The following is a 25,094-nucleotide window of genomic DNA, read 5'->3' as shown; positions in this document are numbered from 1 at the left end:
CTGTCTTTTTTTTTTTTTGGTTTTTCGAGACAGGGTTTCTCTGTGTAGCCCGGGCTGTCCTGGAACTCACTCTGTAGACCAAGCTGGCCTCGAACTCAGAAATCTGCCTGCCTCTGCCTCCCAAGTGCTGGGATTAAAGGCATTCGCCACCACTGCCCAGCCCTCCAGGCTTTTCTAAGAAAAATTTAAGGGAACTAAAGAACGAATTTCAAACATAGCTGTAAAGAAAGAAGTATGTACTAACTTTTAGGCTTCAAATTCCAAAGATATTTTCTTTTAAATTTTATTTCTTTTTCTAATTTTTAAAAACTAATTTATTTACTGGAGCATGTGAGAGCAAGCCCTGAATGCCACAGAGATGGAGATCAAAGGGCAACTTTCCGGAGTCAGTTCTCTCTTGCTGCCATGTGGGTTCTGGTGACTGAACTCAGGTGTCAGACTTGGAGGCAAGCACCTCTAGCACTGAGCCATCTCACTGGCTTCCCAAATAAATATTTTCTTTGTTTTCAAGGGTTTCACTTCATTCTTACCTAAAGGCTAAATATCTAAACAGCATGAGTGCTGTTTCAGAGTATAGTTTAAGTTCTTTTTGCCACTTCAGGATGTGTAAGCTACAAGGTCATCCCCATGAGGAAACAGAAGTTAGACTTTGCAACAGCTTCCTGTCACTGGGGATTCCCCAGAAGGAGAAGCCAACAGGCCAAAAAGACACATCCCACTGTGTACACACATACATATCCCAAAACCCAGTGACCAACTTCTCTAATGCAAATGTCCCACCACTTCATATGCAGGTAGGTTTCACCTTGGGATATGAGAAATGCAGTTAAAAGAATGCACTGAATATCTCCCAAGAAGACTGGCTTTGGAGCACTTAGGGGATAATTTAAGAAACATAGGAGCCACAGCTGATCAGGAGAGCCAGGCAAAGCCCTTCACTGGGCCAGTCTGCATGTCTGTCTGTCTGTCTGTCTGTTTGTTTGTTTGTCTGAGAAAATTAGAAATTATCTTAATTTATTGGCTACCACAGAGGGACTCAAAGATACAAATAACAGAAACTTACGTTTATGTAATACCTACTTGTATCATTAAAAGGGACTTTTTCACTGATGATTGATAAGGATTCCTCTAATCTACCTGACAAATCTTCATGAAGATTCTTTAACTGTAATTGACTGAAAGAAAAAAGAACCCACAAAACCACATTATTAGCAATCAGTGAATCATTAACTGCTTGTTACCCCCAACAGCTGGCAATGAGCTCTCAGACAGCAGTGCTATCATCTGGCACATTCTGCTGAGAGTTGTTCAAAGATGACATTAGGAGGCACCAGCCTACTGCAAAGCCCCAGAGACTTCTGGGATCCACCGTGGCTCTAGTCATGCAACCTCAGTCATCAATCTCCTCTTTACTCTGCTTATTCAACTATCACGGTACAGTTTTTAAGCAGTATGCCATTTTATTTCTTGCTTGAGTTCAAAAGCTGATAATTTGTTTCATTTAAATTATTAGCACAGATAAATACCAAAAAGAAAATGTTGGGCAGTGGTGGCGCATGCCTTTAATCCCAGCACTTGGGAGGCAGAGGCAGGTGGATTTCTGAGTTCGAGGCCAGCCTCTGAGTGAGTTCCAGGATAGCCAGAGCTCCACAGAGAGACCCTGTCTCAAAAAAAACAAAAAACAAAAAACAAACAAACAAACAGACTATGAATGTCTTTAATACATTGCTATGCAACGCTCTGAGGTTTAGAAATCTCTCAATTGGAAACTATAACTTCAATTTTATTCAAAATGTACCATAAAAAAAGTTGGCATTGTTTAGTCAGGTTTCCTGCTGAAGATTATTAGGCACTCCCTGTGCCAGGAAAGTCAGAAACACAAACATCGAATCCAGGAGGCAGAGAGTAGGATCTCTCAGATCTTCTGCTGAGGCCAAGCAGAGACCACTTTGTCAAGATGCTGTGGCCTCTGAGAATGGAAAAGGACCCTGTGCTGACCTATTCCAGTCTCCTCAACTCAGAGTAAGACAGGAAAAAAAAAAAAAGCTAAACGGAGCCTTGGGCTGATTCTGATTTCAGGGCCACTTAGAATTCATGTTTCCACATACCATTCCTCTGTTCGAAGTCGACATTCCTTGGCCTCCTTCTCTAGAGTCTGAGATTTTACCTGAATTTGAGGGGAAAAAGAAAAGAACAGTTGACAGTTCAGTCTATGGCTGAGCCCCCACACAACACCCAAAACGTCAGAGGGGCATGAGCTAGATCTTCCCACGTCACCCTGGGCAGTGGGCTTACTTCTAGCTTTGCCTTGTCATTCTGGAGTTTCTCAATGGTCTCCATGTACTTCCGGGTCAGGCCATCAATCACAGCTTGGTGCTGAGTAGCTTCTGTTTCTAGAGTGGCCAGCCGACTCCTCAGCTCTGCTTCCACATGCCGGTGAAGCTCATCAGCTTCAAAAACCTGTAAGGAAAAGACAGTGTCTCTTCTGAGGATCCCAGAACAAACAGCAGGGACAGCCGGCCACTCACCCTGTGGCTGCCATATGGCTGACAGGGGTGAGCTAAGGGTACCAGAGTATGCACTTACAGAGGGAACAGGGGTCTAGATTCTTACCCTTCCTTTACAGAGGTGGAACAGCCTAAACACAGTGTAGATGTGTCACTGGTCTTTGTCTCAGAGTTAAACACAACAGACAAGACAGAAAAAAAAACACAGCAGCCCACCCCAAGCCTGTACCTCCCTTCTCTTAGCCCACGAATCTCCACTTGGAACCATTCATAGGTAATTCACCTGAAGCACTGGTCCTAAAACATATAAAGCTTTTTGCCTTAATGAGTCTGATACTAATTAAGAGTTATGAATACTTAGATTTAAAACGTTCTGAGATCAAATTTTTCCAGATTTTCTGTAATCACATGTAATTTATGTATGTGTATGCATGTGTGGAAGTTAGAAGACAAGAGTCATTTTATGGTCCCAGGGACCATATGAACTCCAGTTATCAGTCTTGGCAGCAAGGACCTTTATGCACCGAGCCATCTCATGAACCACAGTGATTTAGACCTGTAATCCCAGCACTTGGGAAAGGAAACAGGGGAACTAAGATTCCAAAAACCTTCTCAGCTACACAGAGAGCACAAGGCTAGTGCTAAGCTACAAGAAAAGCTGCCTCAAAAATAAAACCAAAAACCCAAAAACCTAACAATACATGAACAAAGAAACAACTATATATCACAGATCATGAAATAAACCCTACTTATTGATAAGCCCCCACCAAATGATCCAGCTCATCAATTCCTAGGTGAAGGGAGTAAGTAGTGCCTAGTATATTTCTATTCCAAAGACTCTGAATAAATGTATGTGTTCACATCAAGGTATGTATGAGATTTAAGAAAGAAAGAAATCGGGCTGGAGAGATGGCTCAGTAGTTAAGAGCACTGACTGCACTTCCAGAGGTCCTGAGTTCAAATCCCAGCAACCACATGGTGGCTCACAACCATCTGTAATATCTGTAATGAGATCTGATGCCCTCTTCTGGTGTGTCTGGAGACAGCTACAGTGTATTCATATATAATAAATAAATAAATCTTTAAAAAAAAAAGAAAGAAAGAAAGAAAGAAATCACAGTCACAGTACATATTTAAGGATGTAGAAGATATTAAAAACCCATGTAGACAACAAGGTTTTCTACTTCTTGGATTAAAAACCCATTTTTTTTTTTAAAGATTTGTGTATTTGATATGTATGAGTTTTTTGTACTACATGCAAACAGTGCCCTCAGGGGCCAGAAAAGGGATGCCCTGAAGCTGGAGTTATAGGCATTTTTGAGCCATTAAGTAGGTGGTAGGAACTGAACCTGGGTCATCTAGAGAACAGTAAGCACTCTTCACCACCAGCCATCTGCCAGATACACTTCTTCAAGCATTCACTTGTTTATTGTGTATGTGGGCACACATATGGTGCACATGCAGAGGTCAGAGAACAACTCGTGGGAGTTGGTTCTCTCATTCCACCATGTTGGACCCAGGGATGAAAGTCAAGCCACAGGCTTGACAACCAGTGCCTGCCCACTGAGCCATCTTGCCATTCTGTAATTCAGTTTTTTAATCACCTGTATGTGCAGCCGTTCATTCTCCTCAATTTTCTTTTGCAGGTCTTCATCAAAGACACTCTTCTGCTCTTGACTCAACTGAGAAGAAGATTCGCCGCTTTTCTGAAGAAAAGAACAAGTTATGTCCACACAACTTTGATCCTTTAGAGAAACATGCTAAGGCACACAGCAGCTCCTTGACCTCAGTGCTTTGCCTCTTCTATGTGCTCATCATTTCAAGCGTCCCTACAAAAGTCCCACGTCCCACCGCATAACATTGCCTATGGAACCCAATCTGGAACAGCAAAGACTGCAAAGGCAAGAAAGCTTAAAGAGAGACAGAGAAACAACACGAGTCCATCATTTATCACATGATCACGTGAACGCAGAAGTTGTTGAAGACGGAACAGCAGGAAACCTTCAATCAACCTGACCTTTTAGTTTGGGAGAGATTATGTTAGAGTCTGAGCTATTTTTATATTCCTTTAAGAAGTTCCGTTTATTTATTTATTTATTTATTTATTCATTCATTCATTTATTCATTCATTTATTTGCATTCTCAAATGAGCCCACATAAACTACTTCAATTTAGATAAAAAATAACCACGTTAAAATAAAGCTGCTATACACACACAAGAAAAAAAAAACTAAGCTTATGAAAAAAATTCCTTTCTTTTCTTTTTTCTTTTGGTTTTTCGAGACAGGTTTTCTCTGTATAGCCCGGGCTGTCCTGGAACTCACTCTGTAGACCAGGCTGGCCTCGAACTCAGAAATCCGCCTGCCTCTGCCTCCCAAGTGCTGGGATTATAGGCGTGCGCCACCACTGCCCGGCGTTTCTTTTCAATATTAACTTTTCTACTAAGAAGAATAGACGTATCTAGGAAATCTAAGAACGAACAGTTGTTTCAGAGTGACACACAGAACAGAGACTAACAAAGACACTGTGTCTACACAGCAGTCCCACTCTCAACTCTGCATGTCGCTCATCACTTCAAATGAAGTCACCCGCTAATCCAACACAAATTGGTGATGAAAGGGTCCTCTGAATACAGCTGTGTTAAAAAAAAAAAAGATACTAAATATCCATCACATTTAAAACACAAAAAATACATAAGACACATTATGGAATGACTTATTTGTAGTCCTCAGTGTTCCTAAACTTGGAAGCTTTAACAATACTAACTCTGGTCTGGAGAGATGGCTCAGCGGTTAAGAGCACTGACTGCTCTTCCAGAGGTCCCGAGTTCAAATCCCAGCAACCACATGGTGGCTTACAACCATCCAAAGTGAGATTGGATGCCCTCTTCTGGTGTGTCCGAAGACAGCTACAGTGTAGTCATAATATAATAAATAAATAAATATTAAAAAAAAAAAACAATACTAACTCACAAGTCTTAGGCATTTCTGCTAAATAATTAGTCTGATACATGGTGGCTCACACCTATAATCCAATCCTAGTATTTAGGAAACTGAGGCAGGAGAATTGCTACACGTCTGAAGCCAGCCTGGCCCACATATTTAATACCAGGGCAGCTTGGCCTACAGAGTAAGTACCCAGCTCAAAAAATAAATAAATAAAATAAAACAAAGACACCTAGCAGTTATGTTTGAAGTCTAGATAGCTATGTCCTCCCAGGGGTCATTTGGAATTCCAAGCACATGCAAACTTCCTAGTGACTCTCATATGTATGTGTTAGCACATACTCTTTGTCCCCTCTTTACCTGAACTCTCTAGAGCATCCTTCTAAACACATCAGTGCATCTGGGAAAGAAATTACATATCACATGATAATACAGCTTTAGGCACTTGGTGTGATCCCATTTAATCCCGTAAACCTAAATTTCTCAGACCTACTTAACTGATGAAGAAATTGAAGCTAAAAGATTGCCAACTTTCCCAAAGCCACAGATTTGTAAACAGCAGGCAAAGGATTCAAACTAAGCTTAACTCTAGAGGAAGTGTCCTTGTAGAAGAATTACATTCTTCCTTCCTTGCATCCTTCTTCGGGGTCTCTGTGTTTGTCTTCCCGTCATCAGAGCCTATTAGCACACTTGTAGAACAGAGGCCTATGTACGCTAACACTTAGGAGACTTCCCCACTAGCCCAATGGCCTCCTAGTTCTTAAGCACAGAAATAACACCCAGGGCAACACTTGATGGGCGAGGCCCCGCTGCTGCCGACTTCAGCAGCCACAGTCATCACTCACCATCTGATAGTATTTGCAGGACTTAAGGTAACAGACATCAGTTTTGAGCAGTATGAGATATTCCATTAATTTTTCTCAGCTACTACCTCAATTATGTACATGTTTGCTGCTAATAAAATGTTTTAAAACGGGCTTTTCTACGCAAATACCCCTGAACTGGTCATGTGACACTCGCCTGTCATTCTAGCACCAGGGAGGCTCAGAGGAGTTGAGGGTCTGACGCCAGCCCGAGCTACATGAAAAGATCTTGTCTCAAAAACAGAAAAGAAGAAAGGAAAATGCCTCCAAGTGGTGCATCGATATCGACCATCCGACCTCTGGACTCAGGTACCAGATATAGCCAGCACGGGCTCTGAGGACGGAGGACAGAGGGGTTTTCTGGCGAAGCCAGCCACTCCTCCCCTCAGGCCACATAGGGGATGCTACTGAGCTTACCTTGTTTTTCTTGCCTCGAGGCTCACTTAGTGCTAGCTCATCTTGAAGGAGTTCCACCCTCTTGGCAAGCTGCAGATTTCGAAATGTCAAACTGTCCATTTCCTGTTGTAGTTTCCTCAAGGACTGGTCCTTCATTTTCAGTTGTTCCTACATCAAAGCCAAACAGTTCTTCACACACAGAGTTTTTCTTTTTCAAGTCTTTGTTCCACCAACATAAAATCAAACACCCTCACCTCAGGGAATGTAAGTTATATGTTTATCATTTCAGTTATGTTTTTAGCCATTTTGCATATACAAAAAATATCTCCCAGCCAAACCAGAATGTTTACAAATAAGAAAAAATATATATTGAAATAGCAGAGCGTCAGCAACTTATAGCAAAATGCCTGCAGGTCTGTGCTGTTAAGTCTATGGCGGTAAGTAGATGAGCCATGGGTTACACATTTACAAATGTGGACGTTTGACAGGAACCCCAGACTTAATAACAATACCTCTCAGTGACCAACGAGTGCTGGGGGGCTGGGGAGGGGAGTTCTATTTCTATTCCTTGCCTTGCCGGTAAATTCTCCCTAAATTTAAATGAAGTCTTACCGCCCTCCTCACTCCCCTTCTTTGTTCCATGCAGGGGACAGAAGCTAACCTGGTCTCCAAGGACACCTGCCTACACAAGCAAGCCCTTACAGCTGAGCTCAGGCCCACAGGGCTTCTCAGCACACTCCTTTCACCTCAGTCAGATTTTCAGGCCAATTCTAACACCGCACAGGAGCGCTTTCAGACTCTGGTCTTCAACAGGTCCCTTTCAAGCTCATGAAAACAGATGCAAAACTCCAAATATCCTAAAAAAAATCTCAACAATATCCTATCTGCTGACTGTCCTCTACTATGTATAAAGGGGTAAAAAAGAAGCTGCCGGGCAACGGTGGTGCACACCTTTAATCCCAGCACTAAGGAGGCTGAGGCAAGCGGATCTCTGAGTTCAAGGCCAGCCTGGTCTACAGAGTTATTTCCAAAATAGCCAGTTCTACACAGAAACACCCTGTCTTTAACACCTCTACCAAAAGAGAGAGAAGAAAAAAGGGAAGTAGAAAGTTAAATAAACATATTTAGTTTCAACTTATATAAAGAATACACTATTTTAACTATATTTTACTTATATCTTTGTGTTCACTGATAATCAGACATAAGCGGCCAGTCTTCTATTTAAATAATTAATTTCAGTCAAACAAACAATCATAAGACTAAGAAGTGAAACTAACAAATAGATATTCTTACTGTATAGGAGCAGCAATCCAAACGGCCTTGGCTGCTATGCGTGCTGTTGGAGTGCTCTGTGTGACAAAGCAGCTACAGAGTCCCCACCATGTGCCCTGCTGAGTAGACAAACACTGTTTCTTTTCTGCTGGTTATCCAGTAAGCCCTTAATTTTTACTTGAAGGTCAAAGGACACTGGTCCAGCTCAAGTGTAAATTATCATAAAACCTCAAATGAAAGTTAAGTCCAATCAATGATAGTCACCCACTCCAACTCACTCAGGTGCAAATCCAATAACATCAATCAGAGGACTCCATAACACTTGAGTCTAGCCAACTGGCAAACTGCCAGCAGTACTGTAATTACAAAGACCTCAGAATGAACAAGGTGAGAAGTCCTTTCTTTTCACTGTTGCTGAGGTACCACTAGTTGAATGATGCTCCAAATGTGCTAACCACTCAGTAGCTTCAGAAGAACTCTGTACCAACATCTATCTAAAGCCCAGCTTTTGAGCAGGGATGATAACACTATCCACGCCTACAGAGTTGTTAGGAACAGGAAGATAATGGGTGTAGTCCTGTGCTCCGTACAATGCCTGGATGTGGTGATGTTCAAAGAGAGAAGTAAATATCTCAGTACCGTGACCATAACCATCCACACATTCCTACCAACACAGAGTTATCCACAAGACCAGCATCAGGAGTTGCCACACAGAGCAGGACACTTGGAGACGCTTCCTCAGTAGTAGGGTTTAAGCACTAGGGGAGTCAGTGATTACTTCCTCAAAGATTTCAGGAAAGAGCCATATCCTACAATTAATCTACCCATTCAAAACTATCACAAGTCAGCATTTACTGTCTGCCAGATAGATGGGGCAGGGAGAAAGCCTTTTTTTTTTACCCCATTATGGCTCGGTTAACAAGCAGGTGCTCATAGTAAACGTACCACTCAAGCAGTATGCACGGCAGCACAGGTCGGCACTACAAACTAAAGGCGCCACAGGAGTCACAGATTTTCACTCATTCACTAGGGCCAGACTGCTGAGCACTGGGGATGCAAATACAAACATGGCCGCTCAGAGTGCTGCCTGCGGATGGCAGATAAAAACCTGCCTGTGGATTTGATTCCACAAAGGCCTTGAGCTACAGAGGAAATGCATTAAATAAAGTCAGCATTTTCTATCATTTTTTTTTTTTTTTTTGCTGAGGAGACATATAATATGCATCTGTAAGCACGAAGGAACGTTAGACCCAGGGACCAATCCTACCGTTCCTATCCCTAGTAAATCGGTGTCGAGACTTGGGACTTTACACTCCTAAACCATTTGCCTTCCCAAAGGTGGAGCGATCTTTGCACCTCCAGGTCCCCGCTGCATACCTTTAGAGCAGCAGAGCTGGCCTGCTCATCCACAACGCCTTTCTTCAGAACCTGATTCTGAGCTCGAAGCTGAAAACAGAAAGCAGTAATTACTTTTAAAATAAATCAACCACTTACGGAAAAAAAAAATCGAAGTTATTTCATAATGAAAACTTTACATTGAATAACTAAATATCTTCTCTCATTATAAGTACATTCCTCTGTGTGTGTGTGTGTGTGTGTGTGTGTGTCTGTGTGTGTGTGTGTAAACAAACACTATTTTCCCCGAAGGGGAAAACAGATTTACTAGCTTGTCAAATGGAATGCAGAAGATAAATCCTCCAGTGACATAAAACTAGTCCTTAGCAAATGTGTACCCCCTGGGCTGAAGCCCAGCGGCAGGCAGAGCGCTTGCCTAAGGCAAGTCTCAGAGTTTCTTAAAAAGATAAATAAGTAAATAACAAAACCCAGGTCTCCTGGCTTTGAGTATATCATTCTTTATATGGATTCATATTCTTTATAAGCCATGGTTCTGAATTTAAAAGGATACTATAGAAGAAAAAATTGGGGCTGGAGAGGTGGTCCAGTGGTTAGAGCACTGGCTGCTCCTCCAGAGGACCTGAGTTCAATTTCCAGCAACCAAGTTCTGGATCCAGGTCTCAGCACATCCAACATCCTCTTCTGGCCTCTATGGTTACTATATCCATGAGCCTTCAGGCCACAGACACATATATCCAGGCAAACACTCATACACATAAAATAAATCCACATAAAGTAAAATCTCAAAATAAAGAGAGAAAATGCCATTTTCTTGAACTTTTGGAACAGTTTCATTAGACACAAGTGAACAAATGACAGAACAAGATGTAAGCAGAGTGTAGAGCAAGGGAAGACTCACTGGAGCTGGTGCCCAATAGTAGACAGACGACCACAGCATCACAGCAATGGCTCAGGGACAGTAGACCTGTGTCAGGTCAACTTTAAACGTAACAGTAACCAAAAACCCACTCTGCGCACGCGCGCACACACACACACACACACACACACACACACACACACACACATACACACACACGTAATGCAGTTATACATATATTTTTTAAAAATAACTATGAGGAAGAAACTCAAATTCTACCTCATTTCACAAAGAGAAGGTCCATTTTACTAGCCTACTCTTATCTCAGAAACTCAGTAAAACAGTAGCTGACATTGTCTAGTTGGCATTATAACAATAGTCAAAACTGCCGGGCTCCTAATCTCAGCATTCCATTGCTGTTCTGTGTCTCGATGTTCTTGTCTCTAAAGTGGAGGTGAGGACTGTGAGCATTGTCACACAGGGAAGGCACTTGGGATGCAATCCAAGTGGACATTAGTGTGTGTGTGTGTGTGTGTGTGTGTGTAAGGGCCAGAGAACAAACTCAGTGTTACTCCTCAGGTGCTGTTGAGACAGGGACTTTCACTGGCACAGACTTAACAGCAGGCTGCCAGAAGCCAGGACCCTCGCCCTTACCCTCACCCCCTACCTTTCCCCACCTGCACAATGTCCCCTGCAGCTTGGCAACCACAAGATCCATCTCCTGAGAAAGGAGAACAGAAGTAACAATTTTCTGAGCCAAGAAAATGGAAATGTTGAATGCTAAGTCTTCATGGGATATTCAAAACAAAACAGGAAGTTTACAATTAGAATGAAGAGACCAGCATCTTTGGCTTCTCTCATCAGGAAGTGAAGACTCACAGCTCAGAGCTACAGCAGGAAGCATGTCTAAATCCACACCCTACCATGTACTAGGCAATATAAATGGGGCCTTCACCTAGACTTCTGAGCTCAGTAACACGGTCCGCAATATGAACAAACACATCTCCCCTATGCCCTTCTTTCCAAGGATGCTATAAGAACCCGATAAGAAGTCTACATCAGAACACAGAATGACATAGTGTTCCACAGATGGGAACAGAGACCTTAGCATCAGAATGGACTTAGAAAGGTCATTCTTTACAGTGTATTCATTAGTTTGCACATGCATGGCATTGTTCTAAGTCTGTGGTTCTCAACCTTCCTAATGATATGACCCTTTAATACAGTTCCTCATATTGTGGTGAAGCCAACCATAAAATTATTTTCATTGCTACTTCATAACTATAATTTTGCTAGTGTCATGAATTGTAATGTAAATATCTGTGTTTTCCGATGGTCTTTGGTGTCCCCTGTGGAAGAACAGAGAAAACACTGAAAATCTGAAAAATATGAGAAAGAGAAGGAAGTAAACACCTGGCTATCACTTTAAAACAATTTATAACTTGTCAGAGGCAGTGGCTCACACTGGGAATCCCAATACTACAAGGTTGAGGCAAGAACACTGCCTTGAATTTGAACCCAGCCTATTGTATAATAGTGAGTTCAAGGCCAGCCTAAGTAAGCTACAGGGTGAGACGTTGTCTCAAAAACAGAATTTTAGGACAGGAAAGGTGCCACGCCATCAGGGATGAGTTCAGGTCCCGATGTGCACATAAGAAGGCAGGGATGAGTTCAGATCCCGATGTGCACATAAGAAGGCAGGCAACCCAGACATACCTGTAACTTCAGTTCTAAGGGAAGGTCACAGGAAGACGGCTGTGGCTTCCTGGTTTCCATTCAGCTGAGGAAATGTAAGCCTTTTAAGTTCAGGGGGAGACATTGTCTCAGCAGGTAAGTGGAGAGAGACCTGTGACAACCCACATCCTCTGGCGGCCCCCACACTAGCACCTGCTCACACATGTGTGCAAACACTCACATGGACAGAGATACAGATACATGTGTCCTAAAATATAAATAATTTAAAAGGAAAGATAAGATATTTTAAGATGATTTAGGAATATTGTACTTTGTTGCTTTTTTTTTTTTAAGTGTAGGCATAAATGTTTTTAAGAGACTGGAAAAGTGACTCAGTAGTTGCTGCTCTTGCTGCTTCTCCAGAGGACCCAAGTTTGATTCCCAGGACCTATGTCATGTGAGTCATAACCACCTATAACTCTTAATTCCCAGAGGATATGACACCCACTGGCCTCCAAGGGTACCCAGACACAATGGTCTTTACTCACATAGACAAATACATAAGATATTTAGAAATAAAATTATTAAAAATTAAAATGTTTAAGGGCTTGGCAAACAGAGGGATGAGATCCGAACGCCTGCTACCTAATTTGAGGTTTTTTTTTGGAATGCAGCCATACTTCTTTATTTATGTACCACATGAAGTAAAAGATATGGGCAATTGCAATAGAATCTTATAGCATCTTAGGACTAAATTATTTACTATACAACTCCTTACAGAAAAATCTGGTGACCTTGCTCTAAAAGTCCAAGGAAGAACACTATTTTAACATTGACTTTCATTATGTAGCTTTCTACTTTCTAAGCAGTAAACACCCTTAAGGACAACGCTACCCATCTAGCAGAATGAAAACTTACAGATCAGGCACCTAGAAGAGAGAATATCATGTAGTCCAGGCTGGCCTGGAACTTGTTTATAACTGAACTGAACTCCTGATCCTCTGGCCTCTGCCTCCAAGCACTGGGATGGATTAGCATACCCACTTGAGTCTTTAGGATCACCCTGACCCCTGCTCTGACTGCTGTCTAGCAGATCTTCTCTGTGTGGTGTTTATAACCTCCTAGTGACTGCTTTAAAGTTTATCAGCCTTGCCGGGCGGTGGTGGCGCACACCTTTAATCCCAGCACTTGGGAGGCAGAGGCAGGCGGATTTCTGAGTTTGAGAGTTTGAGGCTAGCCTGGTCTACAGAGTGAGTTCCAGGACAGCCAGGGCTACACAGAGAAACCCTGTCTCGAAAAACCAAAAAAAAAAAAAAAAAAAAAAAAGTTTACCAGCCTTCACCTCTACTGAACTCATCATTTCCTGTTCCATCAGAATGGCAGGAAAGTTTTAAAATACAGTACAACCTTATCATTAATTTCTAAGGTATTGTGAAGAGTATTTAGAACAAACTGAATAGCCCAATTTGTTAAAGGGAGAACTTTCAAGTAACTCTGTGGATTCCAATCTCACTGATTATAACAACAACAACAAAAATCTGGATTTTCCTTTCAGAAACACTGCTTGCTAAACTGGCAACTCAAAGCATGGCTTCTGTGAAACCAGTCAACAAAATTCCCATGGAAACACGTATCTAGAAGGCCAGTGAGGACAGCTGTGCTTCACTTTTGGCACCGGATGCTCTCCTACACATAGCGACACGGCTGCCAGGCGTTGCTCGGTGACCCAGTACCTGATACCTATGCTGAGTCTGGTCATTCAGAATACAGCTTCCTCTTCTACAGCAGTCACACTGAGAAGAGTTGACTGCAGCGGTTTCTGTTTTAGATAGTCACATGACTCCCATCCAGATGCCGACACTTCCAAGAGACAGGTAGGGAGGCTGATTCATAGCGCTGCAACTGAGAAGCAACTGCCCTGGTGTCTCCATTACACAGAGAATGACCCTCAAAGACAGCACAGCCTGTTCCAAGCAGCAGGGGCTCTTCTGTGCCATCCAGTGGAGGAACAGGATCTTTCACGACCCCTCCACAGTCCTTTGGACTTCTCCTCACTGCCCACCCAGTGCCTAGCTCTTCTTCCCTGTGGTCGATCAAACACTCATCGGTTCTGGGAGGCTGCTTTTCACCTCTGGCCACAGTTCCGCCATAATCTTTTCCCAACCACAACTGTGCCCACAGTGAGCTTGCTCCTTGGTTCCTTTGGCACTGAGTAGTATCGAGATGGATTTTGTTTGTTTTGTCTTCATTTTACTTTTCTAAAGTTGAAAAGTTTACAGTTACATGTGTGTGTGTGTGTGTGTGTGTGTGTTTCAGACACATATCCAACACATCAATTTAAACACATCTCTTCACAAGAGAAACCATAACACACCTCTGTATAATTTCTGCTTAAGACAAAAGATCAATGAATGCATGGATATAGAAAGAACTCAACATATGTTTAGCTAATTATTCAAATAAAAATAACATGCATAGTGTGTCTAAATGCAATGGCAGTAAGAGACTGGCATCACTTCCACAGGCCTTCCCAAGACCTCTCCGTGTCCTGTCTAACTCTGCTAACCAGCCTCAGCCCTCAGTCAGGCCTAAGACACAGATGCTTCTCTCGAGCAGTAAACCAGCTATGTTCCCCTCTCGTCACTCCAGCAATCTCTGTTAGGATCACAGGCCCAAGACCAGGGGTGTGTGCCTTTACAACCACAATGGCTGGAAGACTTTGAGGGAAGGAGTCATGCACACCCTTTTCCTATCGAAACCCCAACCATCATCTGCATTAGAACCATTCTTACGTGGCTACTTCCATGCAGTAGACATGCTGATGGTTACAAATGGTTTACAACCCTATAAAATGAACTTTAAATATACAGCTTTTCTCCATCACCAAACAATGGGTGTAAGAGACAACCCTAAACCTCACCATAACCTCAATTCAGTTTCTGAATATAAAAGCTGTTTGCAGGTTCCAGCTGCAGTGTCTGGCCAGGACAATCCCTATAACTCCATCCAGTTCTGAAACATTCTAACCTACTACCAACATCTGCTGGTCTTCCTCTCAGACAGTTCTACCACAGGAAGTGGGGACAGGGGGCAGGCCACAGCCTGTGAATCACTGAGTAGCAGGGGTTATTTTGTCCCTGATAAAGGAAAAGCCTTCTCTTAGGCATGCCTTCAGATAGAACCCTTTCTTCTGGCCCTGTCTTCATGAAAGAAAATTAGCTAAGACAAAAGTCCTACCCACAAGACTTGCAGGTTAGCTGCCCCTCAGCGACTAGAGGGAAAGTCAGTTCAGCCAAAGGAAAACAGTCTGCCAGGCCTTGTCTTTTGAGAACAACAGTTCTCAACCTGTGGGTCTCAACCCCTTTGGGGGGTCACATCATCCTGCATATCAGATATTTATATTACAATTCATGACAGTAGCAAAATTAGTTATGAAATAGCAATGGAATAATTTTATGGTTGGGGGGTCACCACAACACGAGGAACTATATTAAAGAGTAACAGCATTAGGAAGGCTGAGATCTACTATTCCAGAACACTTGGTCTTCAGACAGCTAGGACAGGCACTTGGTGAAAATTCCAGGCCTCACCCTGGACCTACTAGGCCAGAAACTGCAGGTTAGAGAGGTCTACTGACTTACTCATATATACATGAGGCACTAAGCCAGTGTCTCAATGAGCACTGTCCAACAGGGTAGCCATGAGTCACGTCCAGCTTTTTTGTTTTGTTTTGTTTGGTTTTTTGTTTTTTTTTTTTTTTTTTTCGAGACAGGGTTTCTCTGTGTAGTTCTGGCTGTCCTGGAACTCACTCTGTAGACCAGGCTAGCCTCGAACTCTCGAACTCAGAAATCCGCCTGCCTGTGCCTCCCAAGTGCTGGGATTAAAGGTGTGCGCCACCACTGTCTGGCACGTGCAGCTTTTTTAATTACTCAAGATTAAATAAAATGTAAAGTTCAATTCCTCAGCCTTGCTAGCTTCATTCTTTAGTGCTAATATTCCATACATAGGACTAGGGAGATGGTGCAGTCAGTAAGGTCACTTGTCACCAAAACTGAAAAACACAAACTCCATCTGAGAAACCCACATAGTAGAGGAAGAGAACCAAAACCCACAAGCTGTTCTCTGACCTTCTTCACACATCCCCGGTGGCTTAAGCATGTGTATTCATATGTGCATCCACGCACGCATATACACACTGACACACATACACACATATATAATAATAAATAATACATAAGTTAATTTCCACACAAGGCTGCCCTACTGAACAGCAAAGAAAAAGAAGACTGTCCTTCTAATGCAAAGTTCTACCCACAGCATTGAACACAGACCTGTTCCATTTTGGCTGTTGAAATCCACACATCAGGAATAAAGACAACTGGTACTCAATTTTCATGCAATCTGTACCAAGCCTATTTCTTTTAGAGCTGGTGATTCATCAGGCTCCGCCAGGCCTCATCACCTGCAAAGCAAACTGGACCCAAACTGGCCCTTTCCCAAGTAGCTCTGAAAAGTTCCCAAAGGCCATCCATTTTTATAAGTAGATGCTTTAATTGCAAAGTAAACTGCCAGGAAAATAAAGAATGTTTGGCTCCCCTACTGGTTCTTAAGACCACAAAGAACGCCCTGAAAAGACTATCTTTATCTGAACAAAGGCTACTTTACTGATAATGTTCTTTGCAAGATGATCTTCAAAGTTCATCTCCTGCTCAGGTTCAGATATTAAGTATCCCCTAAAGGTCCATACATAAAAGCTGGTTTGGTTTTGGTGGCTGTTTTTGTTGTGCTTCTTTTTTGATTTTTTGTTTGCTTGCTTGTTTGTTCATTTTGTTTTGTCTTCAGGGTAGGGGGTCCTATGAACAATTGAGTGTGAGAGGTCCCCAGGCCACTAGGGGCATGGGATTCTTCCTCCAGCCATGCTCCTGGAGTGAGATGGGATTGAGGCGTGTTCCCACTAAGCTCCTGCATCTGCACTCATCATTTGCTATGAGGAGTCAAGAGGCACTCACATTGAACCTGCACACCACTCTCTGGATGGTGACCCTCCAAACAGTGAGCTACATAAGCCTTTGTCCGCGTCCCTTGCTCCCTCGAGAACTCTGCTGTGACAACACAAGTTTACTAATCGGGTGTGTACCCCAATCCCAGAGGTTCACCACAGCACAGACGGCTGTGTCCCACTGCTGGGTCATTTCAGATTCCACAGGTCCAGGGTGGACTCTGGAGTCTGCATTTCTAACCCATTCCCAGATGGTGTCGCTGATGGAACAGGGGCTAAGCCTCTACAAACCACTAACTCAGGATAGCAGGAATGCCAGGAAGATCCTGAAACTTGCTCACACACATAATACCATCATGCCAGGCAAAAGTGTTCTTTCAAGGAAAACAGACTGAGATACAAAGAGCCAGAGCAGCACTCTTCACTTCATTCCTTCATGAGAAATTCCAGAGAACTGGGAGGGCAACCAGAAGCGCTGAAGGCCATATGCTCTTTTATTTTTCATATATACTGTGGCAACTAGGGCCTTCGTTAGTTTCCCTCACATCTCAAAGAAGCAGCTTGCAATTTTACCTGCTCACTTCAAAATCATTCTGGAAACCCACCTAGACATATCTTTTCCAGCCCTAAAACTACTGAAGCTGAAATCTTCAAGTCTCCAGTGACCTCCATTGCCCAAACCCTTTGCACTGATCCTTCTAACCCTTTGTTTTAACAACCTGTTTACCTTTCAGCCTTCAGCTACTCTGATAATACAGTTAGCTCTTATCTAACTACATCCTCAGGCTCTTTTTACAGTTATTTTATTGTCTTGAAAGCTTAGAGGGAGGGACTCAAAACCCTGATAACTGCCAAGGAGGAGAGAGTTGATTTTCTCTGGGAAGTGGATCCTGGTAGGCTGCTGGGGCTCCAGTGGATGGTCCCGCACCATGTGCATGCAGGCAGCACTAACTGGACTCAGTGAGAACTCAAAAGAAGACATGAAGCTGCAAGGGGTTATGTTGTGGGATCAGGGGGCGAAGAGCAAGGAAGTGGTATAGACATGATCTAGACACACTGCATACATGTAGAAAACATCAATGAATAAAAAATATTCTAAAGCCAGGTACGGTGGCACATGCCTTTAATCACAGCACTTAAAAGACAGAGGCAAGAGCATCTCTGAGTCCTAGGCCTACCTGGTTTACAGAGTTCCAGGACAGCCAGGTCTACACAGAAAAAAAAAGCTGTCTTGAAAAACCAAAAATAATAATTAATTAATTAATTAATTAAAGTTTTAAAAACATGCTGCAATCCTTTGTCACTGAGAACTTTACCATACTCCAATCTCACTGAATACTCCCATAGTTTACTACTGTCTGTGTTCATTTTGATGCTATTTCAAAATTAACGTCATTCTTGGGGGGAAAAACAAAACTTCTCAGAGGAAAAGTATCTGCCTGTGTTATTGAGTAAGGATAGACCCTTCACAAACGCAGGCTAAGGTCTGCTCTGAAGGGGATTAAGAGGAATGCAAACGTTCCTGGTTCAGGAATCGTGCCCACTTCTCTCGTTTTATATATTAATAGGAAATCGTTTCCCTTAGCATCCTAAATAAAGTACACTTCAGTATCAGCCCACAATCTTTGTACCAGGGAAGGAAACAAAAAGGTAAAACATCAGCCGGGCGGTGGTGGTGCACGCCTTTAATCCCAGCACTTGGGAGGCAGAGGCAGTAGGATATCTGAGTTTGAGAGTTCGAGGTTAGCCCGGTCTACAGAGTGAGTTCCAGGACAGCCAGGGCTACATAGAGAAACCCTGTCTCAAAAAACCACAAAAAACAAACAAACAAACAAACAAAAAACAAAACAAAAAAAAACCCAAAAAACAAAAAAAAGGTAAAACATCTCTTCCATGGCACAGGGTTATCAGGGGAAGAGATCTAATCTAGAAACTGCTTTACACTACAGCTGACAGGAAATAAATCATGAAGTCTTTGACAAGTGTGTCTGTATATATGTGAACACGAAACTGAGCGAACATGAATATATGAGAGTGAGAGTGTGTGTGTGCATGTGTGCATGTGTGCGTGCGTGTGTGTGTGTGCGGTGTTTGAAACTTGCTCTTACATTATAGCACAGGCTGGCCTGGAATTCTCTATGTAGTCAAAGCTGGTCTACATAGAGAACTCACAGCAATGCCCCAGCCTCAAGCTTGAGCCACCTCACCATTTTGTTTCTATTGTTTCTCTTCTATTGTTTCTATGTTTAGAAATGTCTGTGACGCCAGGCGGTGGTGGGGCACGCCTTTAATCCCAGCACTTGGGAGGCAGAGGCAGGTGGATTTCTGAATTCGAGAGTTCGAGGCTAGCCTGGTCTACAGAGTGAGTTCCAGGACAGCCAGGGCTACACAGAGAAACCCTGTCTTGAAAAAAAAAAAAAAAAGAAAAAAGAAAGAAATGTCTGTGACAGTGGAGACAAAAGATGGAGAAATGATCTAGCCCAACTGGGGAGATGACCCCAAGTGCAGCCTCAGCACCTTCTGTTCCTTGTACATCATTCCCACAGGTGTTCTCTACATCCATATCCTCATTAACAATCCGAGTTCATCTTTATGGAATATATTAATGAACAAATCTTTGCCCCATTTTTAGTAAGTTTAACTCTATTAAAAATTTTTCAACAATTATTTCCAGCATCAACTCAAGCTAGTCTATGAAACATGCAACCTTAACATGTTATGCATCCCTAAATTCCAAGTCTACATCACTAAAACGCCCTTTGCTCCCATCTGACCTTCCTTGGTTATGGGCAATCACAATCCTTCACCTCAGAACTTTGTCAAACTCTGTGTCTTCCCTTATTCACAAAGTCCTGAAGAAAGACATGAGGACAAATAGTTTATACAGTGTGCATATCTTTCCTGAGCCCAGTGGTATGAACAAAGCAGGTCCTCAAAACAGGTAAGCTAAAAAACGTTAAACCCCGACTCTTGAATGTAGCCTCTCCTTCCCATTCCAGTTACGAACTTTACTTAAGCCTACATTTTCTTCCCAGTGTGGTCCAACAACCTAAATCTCTATTCCAACCTATCTACCATATGGTTACCAGTTTCATTCCAAAGAGTAATATTACTCCCTTAATAAAAGAAACCTTTGGAAGATGGTAAGATGGTTCAACCATTAATGGCACATGTCACCTGATGATATCAGTTCAGTCCCTGGGACCTACATGGTGGAGAAAAAAAAAATCAGCTCCCAAAAGCTGTCTCCTCCTCACCATCACCATCACCCCACCCCCACACACACACCTCACATACATATACACACACACTAATAAATAGATGGATGGATGGGCAGATGGACAGACAAATGGATGGTTGGACAGATGGATGCAAGGGTTTCTTCGACCTTACCACTGCATCTTAATTGAAATCCACAGCCTTCATGATCTAGCCCACTCTCCCTTCACCACACTCTCTGCCATGTACCTTAAGGGGTTTTCATGACAGCAAACACAGGCTCATCTCTTTACATGGAAAGCTACCACGTTCTCCATCTTCGTTCCCTACTTCACCCTTACCCAGGGACCTCTCCTCTGTGCCGCACTGATCATCGCTTGCTACACCATATCATCATCACAGAGCACACTTTAAGAGCCTGTTAAAGGGGACTGTGCAGCTTGAACTCGCTCAGCTGAGCCTGGCTCACTGTTTGCAGGGTACACTTAATAACATGAGTTTGTTGCACACATTTACAGACCCAAAAGAATAAAACCTTTCAATGTCGTTTATTACTTCAGTAGGTGATATAATTCTTTCCGAAACATGGCCACTGATCTGAGCACTTCTGGAACTACTCACTGGCCATTGGGAGCTGCCTTTCAAACTTGTTTACCCTCCAGAGATGGAAATTAGTCCCCTTACTTTATATGCATGAAACATTTTCAACCAAAAATAGTAATGGCAAATTTGAGCACTGCCATCCTCCACCCACCCTGCATCCTATGGAACTGTTCCAAACTTCTGGCTCTTTCAAACAAGGGAGTCCTCCCCAAAAGACAATGCACTATCTCAGACACCGAGCCACAGAAGCCTAAGAGAATTTCAAATGGAAATACAAAGGGAAGTTGACAATGGTAGGGTGAGTAGGGCAAGCAGAGCATCATAAAGACTCCCATCTGATGCTGAAGACTCAAGGGTACATGTTTACATGCCAGTTTCACTTCTTTATACATTTCACTTTACCTTCCCAAGTACATGCTTAATAAAATCATAAAGGGGAACATACACTGGTTTTTCCAAATTAGAAGGGGGCTAAATCTTTTCATTGGTTCTGTGAATGCCAAGACAACTGAAAATTAAACATAACTACCGAATCATTTCCAAAGGTGTGAGATTCTGATTTAGTAACTTCATTAGAATGTTCTTAAGGCAGAAAACCCTGCCCAGAAACTGCACCACCCATGTCCAAGAAAAAGGTTTCACCATTTGAAAGACTGACACTTCAGAAGGCCAGGTCCCTGTTTTGCATAATTCTGTATGTAAGGAGAACATGCTGTGTGCACTGCCCCATTCCAGATAAGGCAGGTACAAGAGAAAAGGACACCCCGGCCCCACCACCCAAGCTGTCAAAATCAGAGGAGACAACATCTGTATTCTAAAGCACCCATTCCAAGTGGCAGTTTACCCTCCCAAACTGATGTGGAGGCAGATAAGTCTCTTTATCGGGAAAGAGGATGGTAATCTCCCCCATCATTGGGCTGGGCAAACTGAGGAAGCAGAGAGCAAAGGGTGGTCGCACATTCCTCCCTTCCCCTTAGGCTAGCACCAAAGGCTGAGTCCTGGATTTCTGTCATTCCATTTCTAAGCCTGCTGGTCCAGCCAGGAGGAAGAATCAAACTCCAGCTCCTTTTTGCAGAGACGCACACGGACCCAGACACCGCCCGGCCCTATCTCCATGGAGCTGCAGGTGGAGGCATCGTAATGGTGGAAGCAAGAGATAGAGAGGAGCCCTCAGCATCCCCCACCGTCCCAAATCGCTGCCATGGCTAGCCGAGGCCGCAGGGCCAGGGACCCCTGTCTCCCCACCCACGATGGGTACCTTCGAGTACTCCTGAGCCAGCTTCTGGTACTTCCCCTGCAACTCTGCGGAGGCCATGGCCTCCCCCGCCCCGTCCAGGCCCGGCCGCCCGGGCTGCTGAGCCCCGCCCCCTGCCCCCAACCCCACACTTGCTCCTGGGCAGGGCTCAGCCAGCTTCTGCGGCTCCGGCGCCGCGCCTCCTCCTCCACTTCCGGGTTTCCAGGCGGGAGGAAGGCGGAGCGGGTCCAGAGGCGGGGCGACCATCGGGGGCGGGACGACGTCTTGACATCACCGCCCCGCCCTCTGGTGCTCCGGTTCACGCATGTGCGGCCTCGCGGACGTGCCTGTGCGGTCCCTTTGCTCGGCCTGTGGCCCGGGACGCCATCTTGGAAGGAGCGTCAAGATGGCGACCGGTTTCGGGACGAGCCAGAATCAAGCGGGAGGAGAATGAGTTCCTACGGAATGGATGGAACACCGCGGAGAGAGACAAGGGGTGCAAGGAGAATCGGAAGGAGAAGCATTCTAAGAGCATCAAGAATTCTGACTACCCAGTCCTGTGGTTCCCATAGCAACCGCCTGGCGTCAGATGGTTGCATCTTTCAAGAGGAGCCTGGAAGCTTGTTTTACACTGTCTCGTTCATTATCTGGATACATAAGACTTGCTCTTCACTGTAAACTGTCAAACCTACCACATATTTATACCGTTTGCCCTTCTCCCCTTCTCAGATCAGAAAACCTTCATTGTCTTCTGTGTTTTGACACTGACCTTTCTCTACTCAAATGCCTGGTGCCCACTCCTGACCCTTATTCATATACACCAGAGCATTTTCAGTAAAATGGTAAAAGGCCATTAGGAAATTTCTGAGAATTTCTACCACTCATTGAGATGTAAAGAACGTTAATGGGTTTACAAAACAACAACAACAAAGGCTAAACTAGATAGCTTTAGATAACTTATTAAAAACTCCCATTTTTCATTTAAAGTTCATTTCAGTTCTGTTGGGGATTGATGCAGGTAGCATTGAAGTATTTCTTGATAGAATAATATGAATGAATAAAAAATATGTGTTTGTTGAGTTATAGTGTGACAGTTGAAACTAATGAACTACATTTGTATACACAAGTACATATAAATATCAACGTATTAAATGTAATAAATAAATTGCACTGGATCCAGCTGGGTAAGCCTTTAATCTCAGTACTTAGAAGGCAGGCAGGTAAATGGATCTCTACTGGTCTACATAATAAGTTCCAGACAGCCAGTGAAACTCTGTCTTTTAAAAAAAATGTGAATTGTAATATACTATAAATATATCTTAAAAACATGAAGTGGAAGTAGCCAGACATGTTTAGACATACCAACAGTCCTAGCACTTGGGAGGCTTGACCAAGCCAGCTCAGTCAGCAAACAGGTTCTCCAGTACGGGAGTGAAGATTAAAAAGAAAAAGGACGATTAGACAGCATTGTAGCATGACCCCAGCCAGTTCTGAAACTGAAGGCTGAGGCAGGTTTATTTTTTTTGCCAACTTGCTTTTAAACCATTTTAATTACATGCAAATATTTAGGTCAGTTCTAGGTTGAGGAACTAACAATATAATAAATGCAAATAATCCCAGCACTTGGGAGGCAGAGGCAGGCGGATCTCTGAGTTCGAGGCCAGCCTGGTCTACAGAGTGAGTTCCAGGACAGCCAGGGCTACACAGAGAAACCCTGTCTTGAAAAACCAAAGTAAATAAATAAATAAATAAATATATAAATGCAAATAGTCAAAGAACAGCAAGGCAATAAGCAAAGTCCTGTTATCACTCCTGTGATCGCTTCGGTGATCATCGTTTCTAAGGGCTTATTATAATGACCAAAATATCTGAGCCTACTTCCCTGTCCTAGCCCAAAGTCATATTCATACCTGAAGCCTACTTCTTTGTTCTAGCCTAAGACTTAGATTCCTGACTGAAATTATTTCCTTGTCATGGCCCAATGTCAGATTCCTGCCAAGCAGCCCCAAAAGCTCTCCACAGAGCCTGAGGCAGGAACAAATCAAGTTTGAGAGCAGTCTAGACTACACGCACATACACACACACACAAACACACGTGCACGTGCACACACATATATCTATCTTAATACAGAGACAACTGGAACACTGGCTAGTTGGTGCCTCTAGTGAGAAAAGAAGGAAATGAAACAGACAGGACAGAGGAATGTCAACTTCATTTCTTTAGGGTTTCGAAAGTAAATATTATTACATTATTATGGAGGAAATATATCTAGGAATGCTAAGTCAGCACTGTAGATTATTTAGAGCCATAATTAAAAGGAAAGCTGTGCTATCCTAGCTTCTCTTTTATCTGGGAGCAATTCAGGAATTGTTCAGCAAAGAGCTCACCTGAAAAACTTTTTGTCCAAACTAAAAGTGTGCCCTTTTTGCTTGCTAATAAACAAGAACTGCCATCCAAACTTTCAGAATAGTTCCTAAGAGTAGTGTTAGTTTTCTGTAGCACCACCAAGTGGCAGATTTAAATATTGTGATACATTTCCGTTGTTTAAATGGGAATGGAAATTTTTTATTGTTTTAAAAATGTCATTCCAGAAATAACATTCCAGTTAAAAGTTAACGAATGTATAACTTTAGCCAGAGAGCCTGTATGAATTCATATTACTGAATTTAGAAATTTATTTTGACTGGCTGGCTGTTTGGTCAGACACATTGTTTTAAATCTCTAGTTGGTAAATTAAAATGAGTAAATTAAAATGATGATTCTCATTCTCAACTAATATTAAAAAGGCAAACCACAAACAGGAAGAAGTTAATAGCAGCATATGTACCCAACAGCAGCATATGTACCCAACAGCAGGCTCTTGTCCAAATCTATAAAGAACTCCTGCAACCTACAAATCAATCTTTTTTTTTGTTTTGTTTTGTTTTGTTTTTTTTGAGACAGGGTTTCTCTGTGTAGCCATGGCTGTCCTGGAACTCACTCTGTAGACCAGGCTAGCCTCGAACTCTCAAACTCAGAAATCTGCCTGCCTCTGCCTCCCAAGTGCTGGGATTAAAGGCGTGTGCCACTACCGCCCGGCCAATCTTATTTTTTTTTTAAAGCCATTACTTACTTTACTATTTCAAAGGATGGCTGAAGCATGGGGAAAAATTAATTGGCCAGTGGATTT

General features: G+C 43.0%; 1 protein-coding gene across 1 annotated transcript in view; it reads right to left on the bottom strand.

Moving 5' to 3' along the window:
* Positions 1–22,161, bottom strand: part of Ppp1r21 (protein phosphatase 1 regulatory subunit 21) — a 60,084-nt gene extending 37,923 nt beyond the window's left edge. Inside the window, exons 1-7 of the mRNA XM_028765093.1 lie at positions 21,949–22,161; positions 9,361–9,429; positions 6,733–6,879; positions 4,112–4,213; positions 2,296–2,460; positions 2,109–2,167; positions 1,081–1,175 (exon numbers count right to left, since the gene is read on the bottom strand). Coding sequence (XP_028620926.1) covers positions 1,081–1,175; positions 2,109–2,167; positions 2,296–2,460; positions 4,112–4,213; positions 6,733–6,879; positions 9,361–9,429; positions 21,949–22,005 — 694 coding nt within the window. The 5' untranslated portion in view covers positions 22,006–22,161. The remainder of the gene's footprint in view (positions 1–1,080; positions 1,176–2,108; positions 2,168–2,295; positions 2,461–4,111; positions 4,214–6,732; positions 6,880–9,360; positions 9,430–21,948) is intronic.
* Between the last annotated feature and the right edge of the window lie 2,933 nt (positions 22,162–25,094).

The sequence above is a fragment of the Grammomys surdaster genome, unplaced genomic scaffold (assembly GCF_004785775.1).
Source record: "Grammomys surdaster isolate TR1022 unplaced genomic scaffold, NIH_TR_1.0 149, whole genome shotgun sequence".
In the NCBI taxonomy this organism is placed as follows: domain Eukaryota; kingdom Metazoa; phylum Chordata; class Mammalia; order Rodentia; family Muridae; genus Grammomys; species Grammomys surdaster.
This window is presented reverse-complemented; position numbering and strand designations above follow the sequence as displayed.